The 26977-nt window shown below is 40.0% G+C and overlaps 2 protein-coding genes across 2 annotated transcripts in view; one reads left to right on the top strand and one right to left on the bottom strand.

The window, feature by feature from the left end:
- Positions 1-26977, top strand: part of dock1 (dedicator of cytokinesis 1) — a 151877-nt gene that overhangs the window by 65622 nt on the left and 59278 nt on the right. The gene's annotated exons all lie outside the window — the stretch shown is intronic.
- On the bottom strand, positions 78-25270 carry insyn2a (inhibitory synaptic factor 2A). Its single transcript, XM_026352164.1, has 4 exons — positions 24798-25270; positions 14493-15720; positions 9812-9883; positions 78-1081 (listed from the first exon to the last, which is right to left on the bottom strand). Exons 2-4 carry the CDS (start codon positions 15713-15715, stop codon positions 898-900), a joined length of 1479 nt encoding a protein of 492 aa, XP_026207949.1. The 5' UTR covers positions 15716-15720; positions 24798-25270; the 3' UTR covers positions 78-897.

The raw sequence follows: 26977 nt of genomic DNA on the forward strand, positions 1-26977 counted from the left end.
GTGTGTGTGTGTGTGTGTGTGTGTGTGTGTGTGTGTGTGTGTGTATGTTTATATAGAAAAAGTACATTAATGTCTAACTTTCCAAATGTTATTAAGAAAATATGTGTAATTTATTCATTCTTTGTTTCAAAGTCAGTTGATTCAAGAAGACATTTTAGTGATAGATAGAAAGTTGATCATAGAACTTCATTAAACATCTGACTTCTTTGTCCTTTAGGTTTCTTCTTTAGAGATTATGAAAGTCTTCAATCTGTCATACTTAGCAGGTGATCTACTTGTATGAGTGAATTCTCAAAATAGTTCATTTAATTATTCTGGAGAAAACGTATCCTGAACATTGTTAATTGTGCTTTGCAGTACAGTGATATGCTGTTGATGTAGCATCATGGTTGACTTGCCAACCTCTCCTGGAGGCTGGGATGAAAGTCCCAACTGGTAAATAGAAATATGACAGTCACTGAATCATTATCATAGAATAGGACTCCGTAGATCTCAGCTAGAAAAATATATGCAAATAGACACAGGGACATCAATTTTTGTCTTCTCACCTTGATGATCCCTACATATGTTGTCCTGGTGTAATTTCACACCCTGTTTAAAGAAATTAGTTCAAAATAACTCTGAATCCATTTTGGTAAGCATGACATTTAGAAGTTTCCGTGAAATCCACACTTGTGTCACAGTACATATCCTTTCATCACTGACAAAGGGATTCAGTATCCAGTGGTGGGGAACTCCATTACTACTGGCAACCAGGTCTACAAAAAGCCAAAAAGCCAAGGAGATGTGATAAATCAGAAGGTGATGGGTAAACCAATAAAATATGGATAACCAGACTGATGAATAAAATCCTGCGTATGTCTAGTAGGGAAGGAGAAGGTCCTGTTTCTTTTTCTTTCAGAGGAACCAAAGTTTCCAGCGAGCGTGCTTCTTGGAGTCAGCTTTGGACTTGCGTTTTGGGGTGGATGTAAAGGCCTCCTGGGGGTAAGGCAGGGAGGCAAAATGGGAATCCTCTGTAGGGCAAAGCCTCTTCATCAGCGGTTGCAGCTTGTCCTCCTGCAGCTTAAAGTCCAGCTCCACACTACCTCAAAGAAACAGAAACACACAATCAGCTCAAACACTATAGCAGAATGCTGCAGGCAGGTATTAGCACCACTTCATAAAAGTGGTATTATAATATATGCTCTCATATTTGTTATTGAATTTTAGTGGAAGGGTCTCCGATGTATTTCTGCTATTCTACTTTTCTTGCTGTCATTAATGTAACCTGGACAAATGAGACTTTTACTGTGATTGATCAGAATGAATAAGTCAGCAAGTAATAATCTTACACATGGCAGTGGTAACGGTAAAACATGACTGTTATTGTACAGATTGAATAAATGTATTTTAAGGGGTACATTCTTCCTTGACACTGAAACCACTGATGTTACTTACTCCTTCACTTGTCTTTTAATCCTGACATGTTTTGACTGCCACATTTCCCCTCTAACCATATTTAGTATCTGTGGTGTGGCCTGTTCTCACTTGACCCCCACTCGGGCATCTGTCACAGCACTGCTCAGCCTGGAAAAGCGATGTACATTTTCTGTTTACTTCATCCTTATTTTCTATAAAAAAGGACGCTTTATGAGAGTGTTTGGCTGCTCACTTTGCTCACTGTAGCTGCCACTTCTGTCACTGTTGTTATTTGCATTCCTATTCTGATTCATAAAGTGAAATGGAAGCCAGTTGGTATTGTTGCCAGTAATGAGCGCTTGGCCACTTGATGAGATGCTGAACCAAAGATCACTTGCTTTGCTAAAATTGAGATCAGAGAGTTGGTATTGATGTGGGCCTTTTAGGTTTGTAGTTTGTGTGATGTTGCCTTGATCGCTGCACAGTATTAGCACATCAACAAAAGGTAATGGGTTTGCAGAATGATTTAATTTCTGTGATTAGACAGGGTCCTCTTTTCTGTGTATTCCACAGTCCCCCAGGGTGCAAGGGGATTTATCTGGACCCGTCATCATTGTAATCCCACGCCCGCGCACATCTGACTACTAGGTTCTGCTAAGTGAAACTCAGATTACAGCCGCAGCTGTGATAATATAGAGGGGCTTTAATCTGCTAAAGCTTTCTCTAGCCTCCACCCTGAGTTGTGCTGGAGGGGGGATTCTGATGGGCAGACTTATGTAATGGCAACAGCTTCCACTTCATGAATACTGCAGTTATCTGGTTAGATGCTGTCGTTTACCACATGAGATTATAGAGTGTCAAGGTGAGCTATCCAGTAGGCTGCCTGTTCTTATTAAAACACTATGTTGCAACACTAAGACATCTTTCTAATCATTCTTTTTTTATCAACCAATAAAATAGGAATAGGATTCCGTCACCTGCTACTACATGTTGGTAATGACCAGCATTGCAGGTGAGCTCTACATAGAGATTATCATGTCTATCTGCATTTCACAAGCTTTGTTTGAAGCTTTCAAACAAAGTGTCACAGTAAAATACAACAGTTTTTATTATGTACACTGATACTTTTGGCATTGATTAGAACAGGACAGATGTAAATGTGTAAGTAGCTGACAGTGACTCAAGTGAATGTTGGGTGCTAAACCAGACACTCAGCACTTTGCATTTGTTTGACTCAGGTCTTTACACAGGGCCAAGAACACTGCAGCTATTAGCAGTAAATCACTGGCTGTTAATTACACTGGTCTAAATCTACTTTAACTTCTGTAAAATGTGTGCGCACGCATGTTTATACATGCAAACCTCTGAATCGGTTTTAGTGCATACAAGTTAGGACGTGTTCACCTTCAGCCTCTTTGATGCCTTCAACCAAATGTTAAGCCTTGCACATGAAATGTCTCTTTTGTTTGGCTTTTGTCCTGAGGTAACTCGTTAAGCTAAAAAAAGAAAAAAAAAATCTCAAAAATGGAATCTTTGCTTTGAAAAACTGCAAAGGGTACAGGTAATTCATGCAATTTCACTTTGACTGTCGCCGTTCTCTTCACTCAAACCCAAAGTATTCAAAGTCTTTTGACATACAACTGGTTGAAAATTCAGCAGCCAGGCTTTTAGTAGGTTCCAGGAAAAGAGACCATTACTCCTTTTTTAAAGCACTCTCCAATTGAATTAGGAATTGATTTTACTCATCACAAATGAATTTGCTCTAGGCTATATCCAAGCCCCTTCCACCAGAATGTGCCGTAAAGCCTTCCAGTACCAGTCTTTTTTTTTTTTTTTTTTTAAGTACCTTATTTTGAAGGGAGCTTGAGCTGCAGCCATCAGGTTTGGTGCTTAAACTGTTTGCCTAAATCAGTTTTTAAAACCTTCTACTATAAACATGCTTTTACCTGATCTTGTGTAATTTACCCTGATTGTTTTGCTCAGTCTGTTTCGGTTTTACTATCTTTTTACTATTATCTTGCCTTACATCCACTCATTCCTGTCATTTATGCTCTCTTACTGTTGATTTTATTTGTCTTGTAACCTTCTATAAAAGCACTTTGATGGTTTTGAGAAGTCACAGGAGCTGAACTGCATCTGTAAACATAGCCCACAGCCTCATGATGCACAATAAGGTCATGATATCTTCTAAAACCAAACTCAAGATCAAATATTAAGCAAAATGGATGCACTGCAAAAGAAACAGGCTCCTCTTGGAGCTCAAATAAGTGTGGTAAAGCAGCTTCAAAGGGTTCTGTGATCAATGACAGTGTATTTGTCAGACTATAATGAGTATGTGGTGGTGAAGCAGTATTTCATTGTGCATTTTTCATCTCTTAAAAAACCTTCAATTAATTCAATTCAAGAGACAGGTCGCTCTAACACTTTTGGGGTGTCTTTGGGTAAGAACTGTAGCTTAATGCCGTGTCATTTTGTGTGGAATATGCTCTCTCTTGCTCTCTCTCTCTTTCTCTTTCTCTCTTTCTCTTTCTTTTGTTCTGTCTCTCTCTCTCATTCACTCACTCACACACAGACACACACACACACACACACACACACACACTCTGATAGGATTTTCTCAGCTCTTCAGTGTAAGCCTCTAATACTGCTAAGACTGTTGTTGCTGTGCATCCATGGCTACAGGTTATTTCCTTGCATGGACACACAGCACACAGCTTCCTAATGTCAGAGATGATTGAAAGTATGAAGTATGATCTCACATACACAGTGAAAGCTTGAGTGTAGCCATAATATTCACTACTGTTAATGAGCTGATTAACAAATCAGCGCTGTAGGAAATGACCCCTATGGCCACTGTCAAATTGCATGAATGTTTTCTGTTCTGCCACCAACATGGTTGGCATTTAGCACTGTAACATTGTCACACTGCATAGATTCTTGCTTTCTTACAGTTACTACAGAAGTCTGGTAAGCTGATGTTTTCCAAACTAGACACCCCCCTGATTTTTGTCATTTTCAAACTGTAATATTGAGCGTCCAGCTAACTCTGACTCACCAACTCTAAAACACCATCTATTTGCTGTTTTCTTTTTTTGTCATGTTATTTTTTCAAAACTGAATTCTTTTCAGATTTTAAAATTTTTAAATCATTATTTTATTAATACCATTTTCAGTCTGCTAGGAGAATCATACAGTGCATAGGTGAAATGGCTTATGCTTGGGATCAGCAACGCAAGGAAACTTAAATGTCACTGAAAAGAAATAAGTACTCATTCATTTGAAAAAAAAAAGGCAGAGTGAAAAGATAATCATCTCATCTTTGAAACCTACTCAAAAGGCCTTTTAATGAAAGATTTATTAGTCTCTACCCGGCCCAGTTATCAGCATCTCCTTATGAAACTGTCACGGGCCCCGCTGTGTCGCTCCACATTTTGATATTTTGCTGAAAGCAAAAAGTGAAGCATTGTTGGCATTTTCCTGTTCCCTTGCTGCCACTCTTCTGAGTGGGTTGTTGGATCAGAACAAATTGAAGAAGGCACTTCGGACCTTGTCAGTCTTTAACCTCTTTCCCCCACTTGTTCTGACTCTTGCTTTGTTTCTCTCTCGCTCACTCCCACTCTTTTCCCTGTCATGTTCTTGCACTCCAAAAAGTGTATGTACAAGAAATAAAGAAAGTTGTCCATTTCCCGTACCACTCCAAACCTCTCACTTCAACTCATTCAGCGCCATTCACACCTCCCACCTGCCCTTTAACCCACTTTAAACATCTGTGGGTCTTTATCTCTCGTTGTCTCTGTCACCCGCTCTTTGTCTCCCTGTCTCTCATTCTTACCCCGTCTTTCTTTTTGTTCCCTTATCTACCTGAGGTTTGAATGTGCTCTTCCTGACTGTCCTCACTGTCCCTTCACACTGTCTGCCCTACCAAGGATCACTCTTGTAGCTATGGTAACCAGCTTGCCACCATGTTGGAAAACAACATTATGCTTGCACAAAAAGAGATATCTTCCCCCAGCAGAGAGCCGTGCAGTAGGACAGCCGTGCCGCTCAGTAATTTCCATATGTTATAATGTAATCAGCTCTTCAGCCTTTAGCAACGCTTAATTGATTTTCATAGCCCTGCACAATAGATGGGAGATTTTGTTCTGCACTTTAAATACCCATTCTTTTGTTGATTTTTTTTTAGTCTCTATTTGAACTGCACAGTGTTATTCAAATAATGTTTTACCATCAGATATTTAGTTTAATGATCAGCTGCATTTTCCCCGTTCTGAATTAATCGCATGACATGCAAGCTAATGACAAAATTTAACTGATATGACTGTAGTCCACTGTGAACAATGGAAGCCAGTGGTGGGGACCCCCTCCCCAAATAAACTTCTTTAATCAGAACCACTTAAATCTATCTCCCTGTTGATCATCACATTAGCCCATAAAAATGCAATGTGAGGAAAATGAGATTACAGGGTTTCTGCATCAAGACGCACCGCGACTTAATGCCTGTGGTCTTGAAATAAGTGGAATGCATTTCAAATTCCCTTGCTTCCTGTCAGTCTTATTTTCTAGCTATTTAGTCTGTGTCTGTCTTTGTCTGTCATGCTTACTCTTTGACTTATTTTCTTTTATCCATCCCTCCCCTGTCTCCAACTTTTTCAGTAACAGATATTACATCACCTGGTAAGATGGAATGAATTGCGATAATCTTTTCATCCTCTCCTATTCTATTTCAATGTCATGCACATTGTATTAAGCATTGAATGAGCAGTTTTATTTGAACATATACTGGTGGAGATGACGTATTATGGAGAAACCGTGAGAGTGAAAAAGAAAGTTATTGAGGCAAGATGAAAGGGAAAAAAGAGTTTGAGATGGTTTAAAATGAGAAAAGTGGGACTAGACAAGGACAAGAGACTAGAGCAGCTTGTGTATTCTGTTTGAAGCCCATGTCCACAGACTACAGCACCATATTGATTTGGTGCTGTTGTTATGCTAAGGATGGTATCTAAGATGATGCCATATACTCTGGACAAATTGATTATACTGAAGAGTGCATGGCTGGCTCCTGACTGGGCTGTGTTAAAACAATTTATGGACCCATATGTCCACTTTGGTCATGAGACCAGCTTCATCACATACAAAAGAATAAGAGGTTTGGCCCTGGCTCAAAGAAATGAACATACTCACAAAAATTCCTAATAGATATTATAGGCAGCTCCTCCTCCCACATACACTGTGTGTTCCCTCATGGCTCTACTTCTTTTCCTGTGTTCCTCCACCTCCAGAGAGGTTGTTTTCATGGAGATCTAAGTAATTAGATTGCCTTTTAATCCTCCTGCCTGTGTGAATACAACTGCTATATTTGATTCTGTGTCCAATCAACACAATTTACCATGCCAAGAGAATCTCTTAAAGGAGAACGCAGGTCAATTTAACAGATTTCAACCATCTCACTTAGAAATTTCTGCCCTTTATCAACTTGAAACCTTGCCAGGCGCCGGAAAGGTTTTTCAAAAATGTTTTGCATATCATTTTTATGCACTTCCTCAGCAGATGAAGAGTTTCACTTTATTGTGGCAGGTTTAAGAAGCAAACATGAGTTTCTAATGTTAATATAATTCCTGATTGTTTCATTGTGTGTGAACAATGGAATGAATGAATCTGACCTCAATTGGTTTGTGAGCAAATGTATATTCAGTCAGTATCTCTGTGGGGATTTTCGATTTTTGATAAGACAGATATATTGAACATGTCACTAACGCAGACATATTCATACAATTGGCTTGTATTCAAATGAGCACACATAATTGTAGCATTTATTGCAGCCTGCATTTTGCATACAGTGGCAAGAAAAAGTATGTGAACCTTCTGCATAAATTTGTCATAAAATGTGATCTGCTCTTCATCAAGTATCAACAAATATGTGCCTAAACACAAAAACAATTCACAACAACCATAACAACCGGTAAAAAGGAAAGTATGCAAACCCTTGGAATGAATAAATCTCCACCCCCCCTTTGCATCAGTAACCTCAACCTGGTGCTTCCTGTAGCTGTGGATCAGACTTGCAAGTCCTTCAGGAATTTTAACCCATTCTTCCTGCAGAAGTGCTTTAGCTCTGTCATATTCTTTGGACATCTCATGTGTGTGGCTCTATTAAAGCTGTTCCATATCATCTCTATTGGGTTGAAATCTGGACTCTGACTTAGCCACTCCAAAATGCAGATTTTGTTTTTCTTTCTCACATTAACCTGAAGAACTGATTGGAGAATTGATCTTCACCCCAGTCACTGCATGCTGGCCAGGCGCTGATGCATCTAAGCAGGCCCAAATTAGAATGTTTCCTCCACTATACCTTACCGTTAGGATGTTTTCAAGATCATATGCAGTGCCCTTTTTACGCCAGATGTAGTGCTGTGGGTTTTTTCCAAATAGTTCAATCTTAGTTTTGTCATTTTGCCAATATTGCTGTGGAGTGTAGTAGTAAGCAGCAGCTTGCTCCATGGTCTCCTGCCATAGAAACCCTGCATCAATGTTTTGCCTACTGTAGACTCATGAACACAAATGTTAGCCAGTTCCAATGATGCCTTCAAATCTTTGGCTGTCTTTCGCAGTTGTTTCTTTACCTCGTTAATGAGTGTTTGTTGTGCTCTTGGAGTCGTTTTGACTGCCTGCCCACTTCTTGGTATAGTGCCCACAGTCTCAGTGTCTCCATTTGTAGATTGTTTCCCTAACTGTAGACTGGTGAATTTCTAAAGTCTTTGACATGACTTTGTAACCCTTTCCAGCTTAATGTAAATCAACAATTCTTGATGGTAGATCCTCTGAAGGCTTCTTTTGATGAGGCATGCTATTGAATTTTTGGAGGCACTATGAGGTTTTTATAGTTGTTTTCAATGAAGATATTAAGCACCAGACTTCTTTGTTATTATTTTAGGCACATTATATTTGTTATTACTCTTGACTTAGATGAAGATCAGATTACATTTCATATGCAGAAAACCATGAAATTGCAAATTGGTTCACATACTTTTTCTCGCCACTGTATATTAAACCCTTTTTAAGGATTTCACATTTTCACAGGAAGATATATAAATGAAACACCTTTCCTAACATGCCAGTAATGAGTATACACACACTCTCAGCTGCAAACAATACCTTGATGAAAAGAGTATTAAAAATGGAATTGCTTATATATTATTATATAATAATTATTACTATCATATATGCTTTAATGTAGTTAGTAATAGCAGTATTAGTTTAGTTTAATTTATAACACTACAATCTGTGCTCACAGATTAAAAAAAAAAAAAAAAGCTGGCACAGCAGGACAAGCACAGTTGGTCTTTACTGAGGCAGGCAGAGCAGAGATTGAGGATAGGTAGACCTCTTCCTCTGGGGCAAGTCACACAGAGTTAGCATTAAACATGGGGCTGACTAATTTATCATACCAAGTGAGCTCCCATCTCTGTAGTCTGTCCTATTATATCCATTCTTTAACCCATTGTCTGTTAATTCCCCCCATGCCAAGTTGTGCTCTTCCAATGTCCTTCACACCATGTGCTTTAGTTCAGCGCACCTCACTTCATTTTGCTGTCACTGAATTGTTGTAAAAGGAACCGTTCTTGTTGTCCGCCCTGCGGCTTTTCGGGGGATCTGCCGCAATTTAAACACACTATGCTTTTCAGCACTATGCACCTTCCTCAGCTTAAACATCAGAGGGAACAAAGCTTTGCCCTGCTCCTTCATTTTCAGGAGCTGATTGAAGTTTGGCCAGAGGCTTATCAGTTATTGAGAGTAGTAGATAGAAAATGATTTAAATGGCTTTTCAGAGGTGAAATGCTGACAGAGTGGAACAGCAGTGTCCACTAAAAACACTTTTATTGATCGCCTCTCACCTTCCTACTCTTTAAATCTTTTTTCTTTCTCATCTTTTTCCCTTCATCTGCCCTTTTTATGCACTGGTGATAGCCAAGGGCTTCTGTTTTCGTGTTGCACGTATGTCCATCCGTCCGTACAGCCAAGCAACTCACTGGACTCACTTGGTCAACAAAGTGAATGCAACATCTAATCGACGACTGGAGGGAATTCCTTTAAATTTAGCACAACATTTACATTGGACTTAGTCATGGACTGATTAGATTTTGGTGGCCAAAGGCCAAGGTCATAGTAATTGCACCTTCAATGGATTTCGAGTACATTGAGGTTTGTGGACACTCATGACTCTGGAGGTCATGTGTGTAGTATTCAAATACAACATAGTGTGTAAATGTCACACGTCCCATGTACTCATTAGCAGCAACATCCCTGCCGCTATCATTCCTCTCTATCATTTCTTTTCTACCTGTTCACTTTCCCTCAAGGACAAGGACAAGGCACATTTGGATCATCGTGTCTTTGAAGAGGAATGGCCACTAACCTGTAAATAATGCATGCGCTGTTCCGGCATGTGTCACAGTTGGCCGTGTCCTGTCCGGTTCGATAGGAGAGTCTGTGGGCAAGATAAGAGTCGTGAATGAGTAATTACAGGACTTGTTAAGCAGCTCCCTCACACCTTCCTTTCTCATCTTGTTTGTTGTCTCTTGTTAGTGGGACTAAAGTAAATGATGAGGAGTCATGCTGCCCTCTTGAGTGGCCTGTGTCCAGCAGGCAGGGCAGAAAGAGCACAATGTCTGCCATTAGCTATAGTTGACTGAGGCAAAGTGTCACACGGAATGGGCTTCACTCTCTAAGCTTTACTGAAAGATAGTTTTCATTAAAGACTTACATTTCAAATGTTGTCCCTGCTGGTTTCATTATTAGTTGGTCTCCTAATAGTTTTTTAATATGAAATGTGAGAAAAATGTCTAAGAAAAGCATGAAAAGCTGTGAAAATATGGTGCAAATCCCAGACTCTTCGACTTTTTTTGCTTAAATATTACTAAATAATTACATAAAATAGGATTTGACTGTTAGTCTTAACCTGTTTTTATTGTTAGTTTGTGAAACACCTTAATCTGTATTTGGTTCCTTTTTCAGATAACAGTTCATGTGTATGCATGTGTGTGTTTTTGTAACAGTTTTTACTCATTGATAATCTCTTTAGAGCCAAAGATGGAAAAAAAATACACGTGTTGTCATCCCACTTAAAAGTCAATATACAGTTGAATTGAATAATTTACATTGAGTTCCAAAAATATCCATAAACATCCTTGTACATCTTTATGTTGTTCTGTTATCTATCAGACACTACCTCACTTTTTTTTTAAATTCTATATGATATGTTGATTTACACTAAATGTTTTAATCAGCCTCTCTACTTGGCCAGAATCTTCACCTTCTGTGCTCACACATTATGGACCAGAAAAACTACCATGATGAGGAGTTCACATTTAACATGGCGCTGCTGATCAGGTTTATGCAGAATCGTTGGTTATAGTGGTGATTAATCTGATGCAGTTCTGATGAAACTGAAATTCTCTGAGTTTCCCACATATTAACAGCAGCTCCCTGATGCACACAAATTACTGTATATACAATGTCCCAAAAATCTCTTTTTGTCTATTGCCTCTGTTGTTGTAAGACCATTATATTTTTGTTGTGTCAAGCATCAGGGTTTGTGAAATTGAAGAACATTGCTGCAAAAGCCACTAGATTCTTCACCTCTCTGGGACTAATGTGCTAATTGCACATTTAGTTTCTGTCTCTCATCTTTGAAGTAATAGAGACACTTTTCTGTTCTCTCTCAGGGACTCTTGTTATGCTTCCTTCCCTTAAGTTTCAGCACCAATAAAAATTAAATCGCGATGATAAATTTCCCCTCCTCATCTACTCCTTTCTGTAGTACATGTTCTGACAGGTATATTAGGATGTTGACATCAATATTGTTATTTAATGCTGTAGAAAAATGAAATAATGAGGGGAGTCTGAGAAGACGATGAAATCAGTGATGTGGGAAGCTTGCAGCTTGAAGTGATTGTAATTAAGGGACTTGCCATTTGAGTGGAGGTGACAATGCAGTGCAGTAGGAAAGGTCGCGGCCACCTTCACTTTCCACCTAGATGAGCCGATCGATAAGTGGCCAATGGGGTGCACAGGCAACTGGATCGCATCCTTTGAAAAACTTACCCTTATTCTCTCTATCGCTCACCCCTACTGACTAGATCTTTCTCCCTCCACCTCTCATCCCTCCCCACTCCTCTCTCGCACTGAGTTGATAAGAGAAAATAAGCAAGCAGAGCTCATTTCGACAGGCCTCCCTGGGGACAGCGAAGCCAAAAGTGCCATTAATAATATATTTATACATCCCCACCCACCCCACCCCACTTTGTGCCACCACAGTAGGTGTGCTCTCCCAAAGGTCACTGAGTGGGTGGGAGTCATACGATGTACACATACACAATGTTAATGGACAAGCTATCAACAAGTCCCCATGAGTGTGATTAATTGGGTATGGCCTGCCAACAGTGGCTGATGATGCAGCAAATTTGTTGTGTGCTTTGTGCTGTTGGATGCCACCAGTGATGTACTCTAGAACTGCATCACACCCCTAGCACTGAGCTGTATGTCCTGGGCAGGGTTGTACTGTGTACTGTGTGTGTGCTTCGTAAGCGCATTGTGTTTGGAAAGTTTTAATCATTCTTGTCACGTTTAATGTCTGATGCATGCAACAGCATGTGTCATCATTGAGATTGTCTAAGGATGTTTGGGGTCTGGAGCTTCTTTTCATTTGATGTGAACCTTCATTTCAAAAGGTTCACATACTTTTTCTTGCCACTAAGTGTGTGTGTATGTATGTATATCTATCTATATATATCTATATCTATAGATATAGATATATATAGATAGATATCATTTGATTAATTTCATTTTTTTGCTTTGTGTATGTTGTGTGGCAGGGTTGTGGTGTTTTGGCTTTTTTTAAATTTTTTATTAGTTTTACCATTAGTTAAAATAATAAGTTAAATTTGTGTCTGAGCAGTATGTCGTGAATGCACGTGTATAGATGAATGCACGCAGAATTGCATTTCCTTCCATGAAAATTGAATGTCATATAACATAAGCTGTTATATCTAAGATGCAATTGCACTCACAATTCACCTATAGCCTGTGGGCACTCCTATTTGTTGTGTCAGTGACATTTATGTAAGGGGAGTATGAAGCTAATGTACTGTGACTAAGGCAGCATTATAGGTTTTGCTTGGCTGGCTAAATATCCCATTCATACTGCTTTACTTTTTCCACACATTGCTTGTGTTGTATATAGTGGGGTGCAGCTGTATAAGGCCAATGGGTAAACATCTATTTATCAATATATTTTTTTCAATTTTACATTGAAAAGTTGACATTTTGTTGTGGCACTTCAAATTGCGGCAAGGCTCTGCTTTCTTTAATTAACCTTGATGTGTCTAAAAATTTATTGTTTAGAAAGGCACACACCTGTGTGAATCCAAAATGCTGTATATAGTGTCTAAAACTGAGCTATGAAGCCCAAAGAACTCTCGCTACACTGAAATATACCTCTGGTGGACGCATAGATCAAAGTTCTCTGCAGAGATGGGAGAACCTGCAGAAGGATAACCATTTCAGCAGCGCACCCATTAAATCAATCTGTGAGACCTGACGATTCCTGTCTACAAATTGAGAGGGTTTCTCAGAAGAATGGGATAAATTAACCAAATCCGTTAACATGTACTAAATATGTAAAGAATTAGCCAAGAAGAGTTAAGTGGGTTTTTTCTGTCAAAGGAGATCCTAGAACGTACAGAACTAAGGGTCTGAAGCCACTGTATGTAGAGTAGTATACAGAATAGTATATACAGAAGTGTTCAATGGGCTCAGATGGCTTACAAGGGGATTATACCGCGCCACTCACTGACTTTAACTAAATGTACTGAAGGCTTTTCTAATTACCATATGGAATCACAATGTGGATGTTTCTTTATGTATATGTACAGATGGCACCATTAAACAGTAATTTAATTTGTCTATACTCCCCCTCCCTCTCCTCCCATTCCCTCCCTGAGTACTTCAGCTCAGTATGATTTTGATTATATGGATTTTCTCACTCCGTACCTCACCCCAGTGCTGGTCAAAACAGATAGGAATCTGAGTGCCGAGACCCAGCAATTCACTCAACAAATTGGCCATTTTGTTTGTTTCATCCCTTTTGATAGACAATCCTCTATTTCAGCAAGCTAGATTGTATCTGCAGCCCTTTTGTATATACTCAGTTTCCATTGGACAGTAAATGGCTTTTTCACAGGCCATGGCTTTTCTAAACGCCTTGAACTTACTAGATAAACATTATGGGGTGCAGCTGTATGGGCCAATTGTTAAACATCTACTTTAGTATTTAACTTAAACTCCATAAATGTTTGTGGTCTTTACAGTGATATTTATTTCTATCAGTATCCTAATAATTAAGTTCTCATATTCAAACTTCACTTCCAAGGAGGGAAACTCCTGACTGCAGTATTACTAATATGGATCTCAAAGACATGCTGCACACCCCAATGTTTTCAGTGGCAGAATTGTTTATATACATGAGGATATTTCATGCCATTTTATAACCTTGAGTTTGTGATTCAAATCCACATTCATTGTAGCAGTGCTTTATAAGGTCATCAATTAATTGCCTGTAGCACAACATCTCTAAGGGAATCACAGAAAAAAGGACATTGTGTTGTAGTAGCATCACAGGACACATCCCTGTGAATGCCACATCATTCCACGTCCATTTTGTCCTTTATTTATTTATTTATTTATTTTTGCTGCTGAGGAGTTGTCACATCCACAAAGTTATCCCTAGAAATAATCTGAAACATCAAGAGGTACTTTTCCTGTTCATTCTGAATCAAAAATGAGTTCTGTGTGTCTTGTGTTTCCACAATTTAACTGGACACTTTGCTCTTTTCTGTAATTCTGTGATTTATAGTCTTCTGACATTTATATTTATTTATTTTTGTCATCATATGCTTAACACCTGTGAAAAAGGGGGAAGGGACCAATTCAATATAGTGTATCCGTGTTTGCCCTGATATTGACCTATCAGTTGGTACCATGAACAGAAGCATTGGAGTTGGTAAGGGAAGTTTAGGGAAGTTAAGGGAATTTCTTACCCCTCTCTGTGGGCCTCCCCCTTCTCCAGTTCCTGGATGACCCCCAGCAGCACCTTGATGGTTTCTTGACTGGAGCTGATAAGATTTTCCATGGCCTGGAGCTGTGCTTTAACATCCCCATCCTGATTCATAGGCACAATTTGCTTACAGGCCTCCTGTGTTTGGTCGGGGGGTGCCCCGCCAGCTTCAACACCTCTGCAGGGTGACAGTGGCTCCTCCATGCCCCGTAGAGGCCGGGCAGATAACTGTCCTGTGTGGCACTGTGCCTGTGTTGTACAGCCTCCGCTAGAACGTGGTAGTGTCTCACTCTGTAGCCCGTTGAGCTGCAGAGCTTTCTTCCGCTTGGTCCGTACAGATGGACTGTCCAGGCACTCCACCTGTGTAAGGGAGTTCCAAGCAATGGGGCCCGTTACCTTGGAGGCCCTGTCCGGCAGGGTTTGGGACGAGCCCCCTTCTAGATTCAGTATTTGCCTCTTGGCTGAGCGATCTGCATCTCCCTCCCTGTGTTGTAATCCTGTCCTGGCTTTGGATGGGGCACTGCAGAGCTGGTATTCTGCCTGTGCTCCTCTCTGTGTGTCTGCAAGGCAGTCTGTGTCTGCAGAGCAACTGAGCAGCAGAGCGTCAGAGCATAGGCCATCAGGTGCAGTGTGCTGCTCCACTGTGGCAATGCACTCATTAGTATGGAGCAGAGCTCTGGTCCTCCGGACTCCACTCCCTCCGCAGGCTCCCTCCTCCTCCTCCTCCTCATCTAAACCCTGCTCGGCACCCTTGGACTGTTTCACCTCCATGACAAAACCGTTATTCTGACCTTTATAAGTTTCCACGGCCACCACGTGTTTAAAAGTGTGGCCTTTTTTGCGCTCAAATGGAAAGGTCTGATAGCGTTTTTTCAAGTCAGGGGAGGTCTGCACACCTGTGCTCCTCGTGACATTTGGGATGGATCTGCGAGCAGGGACGGTCATGTACTTCCGGTACGCCACTTTGTATGAGATTGGTTTGCCACCCTTCCCTGCTGCCTGCAACTCTGCCTCCCTTTGCTCGTTCTGTGCCTCACAGATATCCTTGAAACGAACTTGCAGAGCCTTGTTCCTCTTCCTCACCTGTCGATTGGCTTCCAAGGAATACTTCACCTCCAGTGCCAGCGAAGTAGAAGGCAGGGCTGCTGCCTCTGAGTCAGACTCTGAGTTGGTGAGCATGCATTTGCCACCCTCCTTGCTCACCATGTTTCCTGAGGAGTGTAGAGAAAGACACTGTGTAAATCACTAGTAATGACATCAACAATTATATTTGTCTAACTGGTACAGCTCACTTAACAGAAAACTCTCCAAGCTTATGGAGGAACCTGTCAATTGTTTAGTATGTATGCTTGCTGAATATCATAGAAAGGTGCACTTTTCCAGACAGTTGTCATTATTCATTCAAAAATAAAAATAAAAAAGCAAAGAAAATACAAATTGTAAGGGAGCATAGTATTTTCCTTGATAACTGAATATAGCAGTTATCAAAAGTTCCCATATGCATGTATGCAATATTAATCTGTGGAAGTAAATCCTTGCATATCTAATTTAATTAGGTACCGTTATGTAATCGTTATGCTTACATTTATTTACTGAGCAACCTTAAGGGATTTGGTTTACACATGACCTAAAAAGAATCCTAGCAGATAATACATTTAATCATCTTCGCTGTGAAACCAGTGAATCCAGTTTCAGCATAGTTTGTAATCATTTGTTATTGCCATTTTAAGCATATTTTGCTTCTACATCATCTTAACTTTCTCATTTAAAGTGTTTGTCTCTCAGCTTCTATGGGAGCTTCAGCTGTGGCTATCATACATACAAACATACACACTCAAATGCACTTAGTTACTAGTAGCAGGATAGTGTTGACTATGCTGCCTGAGGTTGGCAGTTTATTTCCATGGCTCATTAGGTTCAGCATGACTCCTCACTGCCTGACCTTTTCCTCTCAAATTTAACAGTTAAAAAAGAATTTTAGGCATATTTCGGAGCATTTTTTAATCCCTCAGCATACATAGGAATATTGTCTCTTCATTTACCATTTTGTAATTGAAGTACACACTAGAGAGGATGCTGGGAAAAAAGGAGGACGATACCTGTAAACAGACGAACCTTTATCAGAGAAATGTACAACAACCCCCTAAGGAGAAACAACCTAAGCAGAGATAATTAATTATCTTTCTCCGCTACCACAGGTATGGCAGGGACATCACGACTCTGCGGTTTGCCTCTGAGGCCCTGACAGAAATATAATTCTCCCTTTGCCTGCTGATTTACAATAAGCAAACATGCCACACGCTCATGTAGATCCTGAATCAGATAGGACAATTATCCTTCTCAGCTTATCTGCAATGACTGCTCTCTGTCAACAGGGAATGACTTCCTATTTCAAACTTGTCTGTTTACTTACCTGGGAGCTATAGAATGGGCATTTATTCTCATAGTCTTTTCCATCACATTATTTATAATATGGTTGCAAAATTATAAAATTGTAGTATGCTGGGCCTGTGTGAGAGATATTTGCATATCTTTGTCTGATCTAAGATCAGTCTCATCTACTTTATGGACATTAATATCCCCCTTTACACGCCTTTGCTTTTAATATAGCAATTTTACATGTTGGTATGATCATTATTTTTTCTGCAAAAGATCCTTTGGCAAGCTGCCTACTAAACAGTAACATTTTTAAACTTGAATATACTGTATGAATAAAACACATCATATTGCCTGTAAATACATTCCTAAGATTATCATGTTCTTGTTCAAGTAGTTCTGAATTGAAGAGCTGCACTCGCTTTTGCAGTGATAAATATCCTTACGCGATGCATTATACATAACTTGACAGAATTGCCAGATGCCAAATATCTTATGGGCATCATTACTCTATCTTTAGCAATCCTATCATGTTTGAACAGAGTCAGCATAAAATAAAACAACAACTTATGTTTGAAACTTAAAAAGCCATTTAAGTGAACCTAGCAGTGTCTCAGATTGTGTCCTCCCCCATTTCCAACTAATGTCACTAAAAAATGCTGTCTGAGAACAATGCAGCAACCTAACCTGTATACAGTAAAGTACAAGTTGGAGATGACAGCTTGCTGTGTAGGCAGGTGTGTGTAAATGTTTGTGGATAGACAAGGAAGATAGGTAATGAATGTGACCAAATGTGACCAGGGACTGGAATGCAAAGCAGTTTTTGTGGAAACAGAAGACAATGATGAAACTGTTGTGGTGTTTAGAGGTGTATAATCAGTTGCTCACTCTCATGGTTATCTTGTCATTGCTATTATATGCTAATTCATCTGTAAATATATATAAAATAAATGAAGCAATGAAAAATATTCTGCCCACTGTAACAAGGCTATCAAGGCAAAAGGAATTACACTGTTATTACACTGTTAGTGAGCCTCCCCTCTACACTGCCCTTCCAAAACAGAAAGTCACCACCTGGATTTAACTAGGCAAATAGTTAAGAGCCTCCCATTGGATAATTACTGCATGGATGATTATGTTTCAGCTGGCAACAAGTTATTTAACCCTAACTGATGCAGTGAGCAGCTTCTCGTTTCTTAAACAACCCTGTCTAAAGACACATCCTGTGGTCATGGAAAAGATGTTAATCTGTTTCAGAAGGGTCAAATTAATGTTATGAATCAAGGAAAGAAAACATCTAAGGGGATTGATGAAACTACTAAAACTGGGTTAATAACTGTCCAGTGAAAGAGGGTCATGTGGACTGATGAGTCCAGATTTACCCTGTTCCAGAGTGAAGGAGCATCAGGGTAAGAAAAGAGGTGGGTGAAGTTATGCACTCATCATGCTTAGTATCGACCATACAAGCCTGTGGGGGCAGTGCTATGATCTGGGGTTGCTGCACTTGGTTTGGTCTAGGTTCAGCAATGGTATGTGCCCAAAGAACGTTACAGAAATATTAATATAATTGTGTTTTTTTTTGACAGGCAGTGTATTATTAATATTGTATTAATGACAACTAATAACATGTAGACAAGTTTATTCAGCAGATTAACATAATCCTTGTTTAAATTTTAGCCCTTTTGACATGTCAAGACTTCGGGCTGAATGGACCACATATCTGAGATGTTAGCCACTGGGCTCAGACCCTGGCTACTGTAGCAGCACTTGTATCTCATTTCTGGCTGGAACACCATCTCCCGGCCTCTTACATAAACAGTATGACTCATCATCATGCAAGGCTGTGACAACTGCCCCTATTTAGGGTGGTCCTGATCTTTCTTTTCTTTTTTTTAATTTAGGGACAAGTAAGTGAAGTGAACTGACCCACTATTTTTTACCCACAAGGACAGACCAAAAACAGACCTCACAGGGTCATGTGTTCAAGCCAAAGCACATCAGACATGTTCACATCTGACCTTGTTTTAGCAGGACAGCTTACACTGCTGTCATACTGACACCATGGGTCATTATTTGGATTATTTCTAAGGATACAAGTGCATTTTGTTCACATTTAGAGCTGGTTGAGCACAGCTGGTTTTAAAGAAGATTTTCTCTGCTAATTCAGCCATTCTTTGAAGTGCGGCAAGGACAATCCAGATTACTGCAGTAATGCAGTTCATTATTCTTTAATGTAAATAGTCTTTATACTCAGAGCACATGCTCATTTAATGCAATGCATGTTGAATTTTAAAATGAGTCCGCTTAACTTGCTTTATTTTGAACTTTGTGTGAGTCAGCAGTTGCATAATTGAACTTTCGATTCCTGCGGTTAAAAGGGGAAAATTTTGAGTCCTGATATAACCTAGGGATTGAACGTTTACAGTATCTTATTTTATTACTTCTGTTCCACTAAAGGGGAAATTCATTTATACAGTATGCATCACTAAACTGATGAATTGAATAAACCCTGAAAATATGAATATACATGTCAATTAGCAACGGCAGTCCATACAGTCTTTTGCATTTAAGCATTTAACTATGACAAATTAAGCTTTTCCATTATCCTTTTACTTTATTTAAATATATTCTCAGTGTACTGTATGTTTTAGCTCTATGATTGGCATCTTAGAACAAATGGTACAGCAGAAAGTTTTTAGGTAGCAGATCATAGATTTTAAATCCTTTTCGTGTCATATGCCACATACATTATCCTGCATATATATACATATATATGTAGCATACATACTCATGGGAAACTGTTTTCTGTGCTCTTGGTTCCAACTGAGGAAAATCTTAATGCTACAGCATACTGGTGACATTATAGAGTGTACTATGAACTCTGTGGCAGTTTGAGCTCAGAGAAGACCTGGTGTAAACGTGGTCTGCACATAGCCCTGGCTTCCTCGCCAGCATCAGCATCATTGTTCCACCATCGCTGCTGCCTATTGTGGGAAGGACCCCACCTCGACCACCATAGTTAAGTGGAGACAGTTATGCGTAAAAGCATATTAATTCCCATCATTTCATAATCAGATGTTTAACTATCACAAAGTGAGTGCACTTTTGACACTTGTCGTGTACTTTGACTTTTAGACTTCTCAAATGTCTCAACTATAGTTCAATGTGTATTTTACTGGGGGGAAAAAATCTGAAATTTTAAATGTGCTTGAAGCTTGCCTTTGTGCTACATGATCAACAAAAACTTCTTACTGTCCTATCACTGCAGTTTTAAATTATTGCTGCTCAACGCTTGAACTGCTTTAACAAGTGAGCGTGTGGCTGTATCATCACAGTCATAGAGGTTCCTAACTACACTGTAATCCAGCTTTATCTGCTTGTGTTTTGTTTCTCTCTTTTCTCTCCTCCGTCAGTTTCTGCTCATAATTATATGGAGCTTAGTAGTGTTTTGAAAAGTCTTTGATCTGTCTCTTAAAAGCACACTGATTATGCAGTAAAAAGATATGCAGGCTTGTAGTTTACTTTAGGATTGTATTGTAAGGTCATTTGACATTGTGGGTTTATTGTTGGGTTTTTATTTTCTCTCTGTCTTTGCTGTCAAGCTTGGATGCACCAATGCTCTTAGGGTGTGATGTGAGGGTATATATAGCCAAATGATTGACTGTACAGTTCAGCGTTGAGGGATAACAGCAGTACAGTGCATTAGACCAACACCCAACACAGCAAATCCTTTGTCAGTTAATGGTAGCTTAATGCCATAAGATGGAATGACACTGGAAATCACAGGATTTTAAAGGATTGTCCTTCTAGTAATTGTTGCTCAGTCATTATGAACCACAGCTCTGCTGCTGAGCACCACTTTATAGATCTCCGTGTAGTTTTGCCAAGTGGCAAAATAAGACCAGTATCATAGCATATAGTAGCAATATGACATTTCCTAATTATAAACTGGGAAGAATCCTGGTTACACATTGGGACGCATGTTAATACCACTGAGATTCTGCATCAACATATTGACAAAGTAGATATTTGTACATTGTCAAAATGTTCTCCGTCATACTTAAAATTAATATTTCTTTTAAACATAAAGCTGTGTTTATGACATCATACAATATTGCAATGGGATGACTCCAGATTTACTGTAAATCCACAGCACAGAATATGTTAAGTTTCTAATATGAACTGCATTTGTTGAAGAAAATGTGAGCATTATGTTTTGTTTCATATCTTATACTTAATTGCTTCCAGTGGGGCACTTTGTACAATATAACAACCTCTCAAAGCTTAGAATGTGTGCTAGGCACTTTGTGAGATTTTTCCCCATGCCTACTGTGTATGAAGCTAGAAATTACTATCATAAAACAACCCAGTATCCAGAATGTCGGTCTGCTGCTGTTTTCATGGAGCATTTATTATCCTTGGACTGTAGACATTAGCCTTATTATTTTTTACTCACTTTGTCCCTACTGAATTGTACCTGTGTTCTTTTATTTCCTTATTTGCTATAGTTAGTTGGCTTTGTGTGCTATGCCTGCACCCAGGTGGGTTTTGGGAGCATGCTGAATTCACAGGAAGCCTGTAATCCTTATGTCGGTGAACATACAATCAGACCTCAATTAAAGATGTATGCTGCTGGCTGCCTGCTCTAATCAGAATGCATCAGACCACTCTGTCCTTTACTTCGTTCTTTGTCTTTCAGCAGAACGTTATATCGCTCTTCTTTCTGTCACTCTTTTTTGTTTGTTCTTTTCCTCTCATTCTCCTCCCCTTTGTTGCTCTCTCTCTGTGTCTTTCTGTCTACTATCGCTCTCTTTGCCTTTTAGACACCCCGGGGTTTCAAAGCTGATGGGTAGCTAGAGAACTCCCCTGCTGTTCTCAGATTCCTCCTAGTCTTCCCTTGCAAAGAAAAAAAAGCCATATACACACACAATCACACACAAAAGTGATAGAAAAAGAGAGAAAAAGACTTGAATAAACAGGTGAATGATGAAAGAATGACGTGTTCTCGCTGTGCTTAGATGGACCAGGATTGAATGGGAGTAAAATCGATTGAGATATAAATGAAAAGAGAAGAAGCAGCCATGAAGAAGGCTCAATGAACACGCTGAGGGTATCCTCACCAGGCTCAGTCTTGTTGGTAACATATCATTTTGTCAGCTCAACTGAATCTTGTGGAAGCAATATAGTTGGGGGACAGTTTTCTAAATCCCCCTTACAATAAACTAAAGGAACTAATATATAGGAGTTTCTATTTTTATTGGTTTTGTCCCTGCCCTCTGATCTACACCTGTTGAGATCAGTAGTCACTATGTTGTTTCTGAGAACCTCAAGCTACATATAATTGGTGGTGAATTGATAGGTCAGTCCACAGAAACTTGTGACAACACTTTTAATCATTTATTAATTTCTGTTACATCATTCATGTAGAAAAAATGGAAAAACATTTGCTGCTTCTAGCTACTTAAGTGGAAAAATTAGATTCTCAGCTTTGGCTGGATTTTCAAAATTTGTGTTTTTGGACTGTGAGGTGGAACAAAACAAGTTGTCATGGGCTCAGAAACATTAGATTGGGCTTTTAGGCAATGTCAATTGGAGAAAATGATGAATTTTTAGTGAAAAGAATTGTTATTTGCAGCCCTGAAAGTGATAATAATAATAGATAGATTCTCCCTTTCCCACAGTAAACTCTTCCGCTTCTGTTCTTCTGCCTCTGGGCCTGTTGAAGCCCCACCTGACTGGTCCCCTACTGCAAAGCAGTGGGGAACACATGCTTTACACACACATACACCAGTGCACACTGGTAACAACACCCAGGTGGAATCAGGTGCAAAGCGTCTTCTTCTGTATGCAACAGACGTACTACAACAACACACACATATACACACACCTTTTCCTCCTCAACAGACGCACGAGATTCACCTCCACTGTGTGGTGTTGTTTTGGCATTCTCAGGGAAAAAATTAGACTGTTAATGAATAATCCTATTAGCACATGAAAGGTAACATCTGGCTTGTTCCAAAAGCAGTCATTCTTTTATAGGAGAGCAATTTGTTTTCTGGATGAATGAGTACCCCTCCCAGTGAGCAGGGCCATGGGAGGTGAATGCACACTTCACTACTTGTTTAGAAACCCTGCACTCTTCCTCACTCCATCCCACCCTCACACCGCCTGCCATATTTGCTTGGATTGGGAAGGCAGGTGTGTTGCAGAAGACGAAAGTGCCTAAAAATGCAATTTGTGTTGGCCAACTTTCTAATTTTTCTCCCTGCCATTTCTCTCAATTGTGCTCATAACACCTCTGTGCATCAATGACGTTTTGTAGCTATGTTGTACCTTTCCATCTCCGTGTATGTCTCTCATTTAGAGAGAGGTGGCGTGCGCATACTGCTTTCTATGTGTGCGTATGTGGCAGAATAGTCAGTCGTCTCTCTCTCTCTGTAGCATCACTGGGTAAAGAGCAGACTGACATCACCGGTTCTTAAAAGTAAAAATTACCTTTGAAGTGTTGGATCATCATGTCCATCACTACTGGACCACTGTACCCATCACTCAGAGAGGCAGCTTTAGGGTTAAGGGAGGACAGGCAGTCATTTCTTTCTTGAGAGACATCCTACTTTCATCTCTACCCTGTAATTTTTGTAATTGTATTTACAATATCTAACTAAGGCTGTGACAGCAGATATTTACTGTTTGTGTCAAACTTGAGTGTCAGTACACAAAACCCTCATTTATGTAAAAAAACAAAACAAAACAAAAAAAACAATATCCTGTCCTGTCTTGCGCTCTCTATTATTTCTCACAATGAGATCTCTTTTTCCCTTGTTCCTCCTTTGTCCTTATCTATCTTCATCTGTTTCCCTCAGCTCTTTTCTCAGTGTCTGTGGAAAGTGAAATAGAGCAGAGGGGAGATTGTATCAGAGCGTTGATGTGAGATAGGGTTGAAGAGGAGACAGAGAGTGATGGCAATAGGTTTGTGGGGATCAGTGGGAGTGACATGCATTTTGTGTGGCAACTGAAGGACAGTTGAGATGTGAGGGTTCTAGGCAGACCATAGTCTCTCTTTCTCTTGCTCCGCCCCCCTCACACAAACACACACACACCCACACATCTGCATACATACACACACCCATGCTCCAATCGTCTATAAGGAGATGGTGAGTTCACCCAGTCCATTAATCTAAATTAGTCTTTGGTTAAGGTCTTCATCACATGCAGCCAACTGTCTGATGTCCAGCTCTCACTACATATTAATCTGTGCTGCATGCGACCTGCCTTCAGTACAATGCTGCCTCCATGCATAGGGTAAGAGTTTCATGCAACAATTATGCAGTTTTGCTTTTAGTTTAGATATCCGTGTGTTTTATGTAACGTTCACTCAGCTGCAAAACTGACAGGAAATGCAGCATCATGCAAGCTCTTGTACGCAGGCACTGTTTTAGCCATGTATGCTGAACCAGTCAGGTTCAATCTGGATCAAAATCTTCTCAAACACAGAAAACTGAGCTGCTAGGTCTGATAAATGTCAGCTAGCAGTTCCCCCTCATCAACCCCCACACCCCCCATCTCGAGATTTAACTTAGACATGAACAGTTTTTCATATTCAAAGTTATTTCTTAAAGTCAGCACAAGCACATTCCACAACCGCTGTCTTGAACCACTTCACCCCGGCAGACGCAATTAAGCATAAAATCAATCAGAGATTTGGCCGCTTTCATCTGCCACACGTATTAGATATTTGATCGGCCAACTAAAAGGGAGAATCTTCAGTAAAAACATTCACCGTGGCTTATCCCAGGCTCAGTCCCACAAAGCAAGCAGATCCCTCTGATCTGGTTATTTGAACAGACTTTTTCCTCTTAGAGACTGAGAGCTGAAATACAGGAGAGGACAAGAGCAGAGAGGAGCGACTCACCTCAGACTGTGAATTACTGACGTAAAGGATGCGATAGCCTAGATCCCTGGTTGTGCCCTTGCATGCCTGTTTCCTCAGTGGATTAGAGGCGAGCTGGAAGAGGGGGCTATGCCATGACAGAAGTTAACAGGCAGGCAGCAGCACACGGGCAGAGCAGCAGCGGCAGTAGTTCGAGTAGTTGTTGCACATCGGCGTCCTCTGATCCAGTGGTGTGAGGTTCCTCTAATCTCCAGTCAGAGTCCACACTCCCCCCTCTTTTTTCCTCCTCTCCAACCGTTCTCCTCTGTTCCCCTTTCTCCGCACGCGGTCGGCAGGGGCTCTCACTCACTCACGCACTCACACACTCATACACACACACTCACACACACACACACTGTAGCTGAACTCCGGACACCTCAGCGACAGAGCCCACGCAGGCAGAATATCCCCATCGTGCCGCTGCAGTTCTCCACTCTGGCTTTCTCCTCTTTTCTGTGTGTGTTCATCTGAGTGCGTGTTTGTAGAGAGAGACAGAGGGAGGGAGAGAGAGAGAGAGAGAGAGAGGGAGAGGGAGAGAGAGAGAGAGGGAGATTAAGCGAGAGGGGGAGGGAGCATAGGAGAAAGAGACCACAGAGAGGAGGAAAGGTTGCTGTAGAGAAAGTCCAGCTCTAGTTTTGCCGGTATCTGGCAGGTTTATATATCACCCTGTTATCTCATCATTAGTTGAAGTAGTTTTATCAGTGACCTTACTTCCATTGAGACCACATGCATATCACAAATTGCTTTACTCAGTTTGTCAGGAGCGGAAGAATTTTAATTCACAATGCAAATGCATCTGTTCGGTGTGCACTTCTCATTGTAGCTCCACAGCCTGGTGTGCAAGGGTTTGCCTTAAAAAAGAGAAACTCGTCAATCTGTTCCTTATTATTCAATATTAAGCGTTTAATCTTAAGTCTGTTTATAGTTTCCCTTAGTCATTACAGTGCTTTTCTATCTGGGGGAAGAAGATTCCACGTGCTTGTCTCTAAAAAGCGTGTTTGTCCAGTCTCCTCTGAGCTTTGTATCCGTCTGTCACAGGCTAGTTAATAGTTCGTGTTTGTGCAGGAGAAGACCTGTTTCTCATCTTAGAATGTGCATTTTCCTCTTAAACTTAATTGGATTTGTAGCATACCATTGTAGTGTTTAATGAACGGAACAGAGATAGAGGGAAATAACACAGTCGGTGAAACCTTGATCATGAAAACAGGAGCTGCTAATGCCTGGCTGGATGTTTTCAGAGCCGTAGTTCGCCCTCATTCTCTCACAGGGAAACCCCTCATTCTGCTTTAAGCCTCAGGTACCATGGTAATGAGCTGCAGTTCTCCAGACAGCTGCTGCTACTGTGTGTGTGGTAGTATATATATATATATATATATACATGAACTTTTTCTTATACCTTATACGGTATTTACCTGCGAAGCAGCACATAAACAATGCGCAGATGTTCATAACTCATGCAGTAAAACTAGCAGCATCATTCACCATTCAGAACCCTGGGATGTTAATATTTATGTTTAATTATTGAGGATTCGTGTAAACCAGAATTTAGTAATTTAAAGCAAGTTAAGTGTTTTTTTGTTTGAAAATGAAATACATTCATCAAATTTAAGTCTGCAAGAAAAAAAAATACACACAAAACCCTACAGCATCATTAATGCATAAGTGACCACCTTAGACGTAATAAGAGCTTTCTTGCCTTTTCCTGATATAACACATAATCGTTATTGCATCTTCTTCATGACAATTGCATTATTATGTTGTTTCGCATTTAGCTTATTTCCCTGTAGATACTCTTTTCTCTGTTGGCTCATTGCTTATTATTGGACTTATTTATTTATTTATTTATTTTTGTCATTGAAATCTTGTCTTGCTTGTTTTTATGAGGTCTTGTTATTGATTTTTGTAAACGAAATCAATTTTTAGCCAGTATTACACAGATTAATGACACAGGGTCTCATTCATGTTACTGACCCTAAATCACTGAACACTGAATATAAAGTTAAAACCTATGCAGCATTATGACAGGGTGATAAAACTGCAGCATGTTTTCAGCCTGTTAGTTAAATACCAAACTCATTCTAAAAAATTAGATCGTGTTTTTTGACAGATGTTGTGAAAAGAATGATTCACAAATATCTTATAGATCTTGCTAAATTTTGTAC

The sequence above is a fragment of the Anabas testudineus genome, chromosome 19 (assembly GCF_900324465.2).
Source record: "Anabas testudineus chromosome 19, fAnaTes1.2, whole genome shotgun sequence".
Classification (NCBI taxonomy): Eukaryota; Metazoa; Chordata; class Actinopteri; order Anabantiformes; family Anabantidae; genus Anabas; species Anabas testudineus.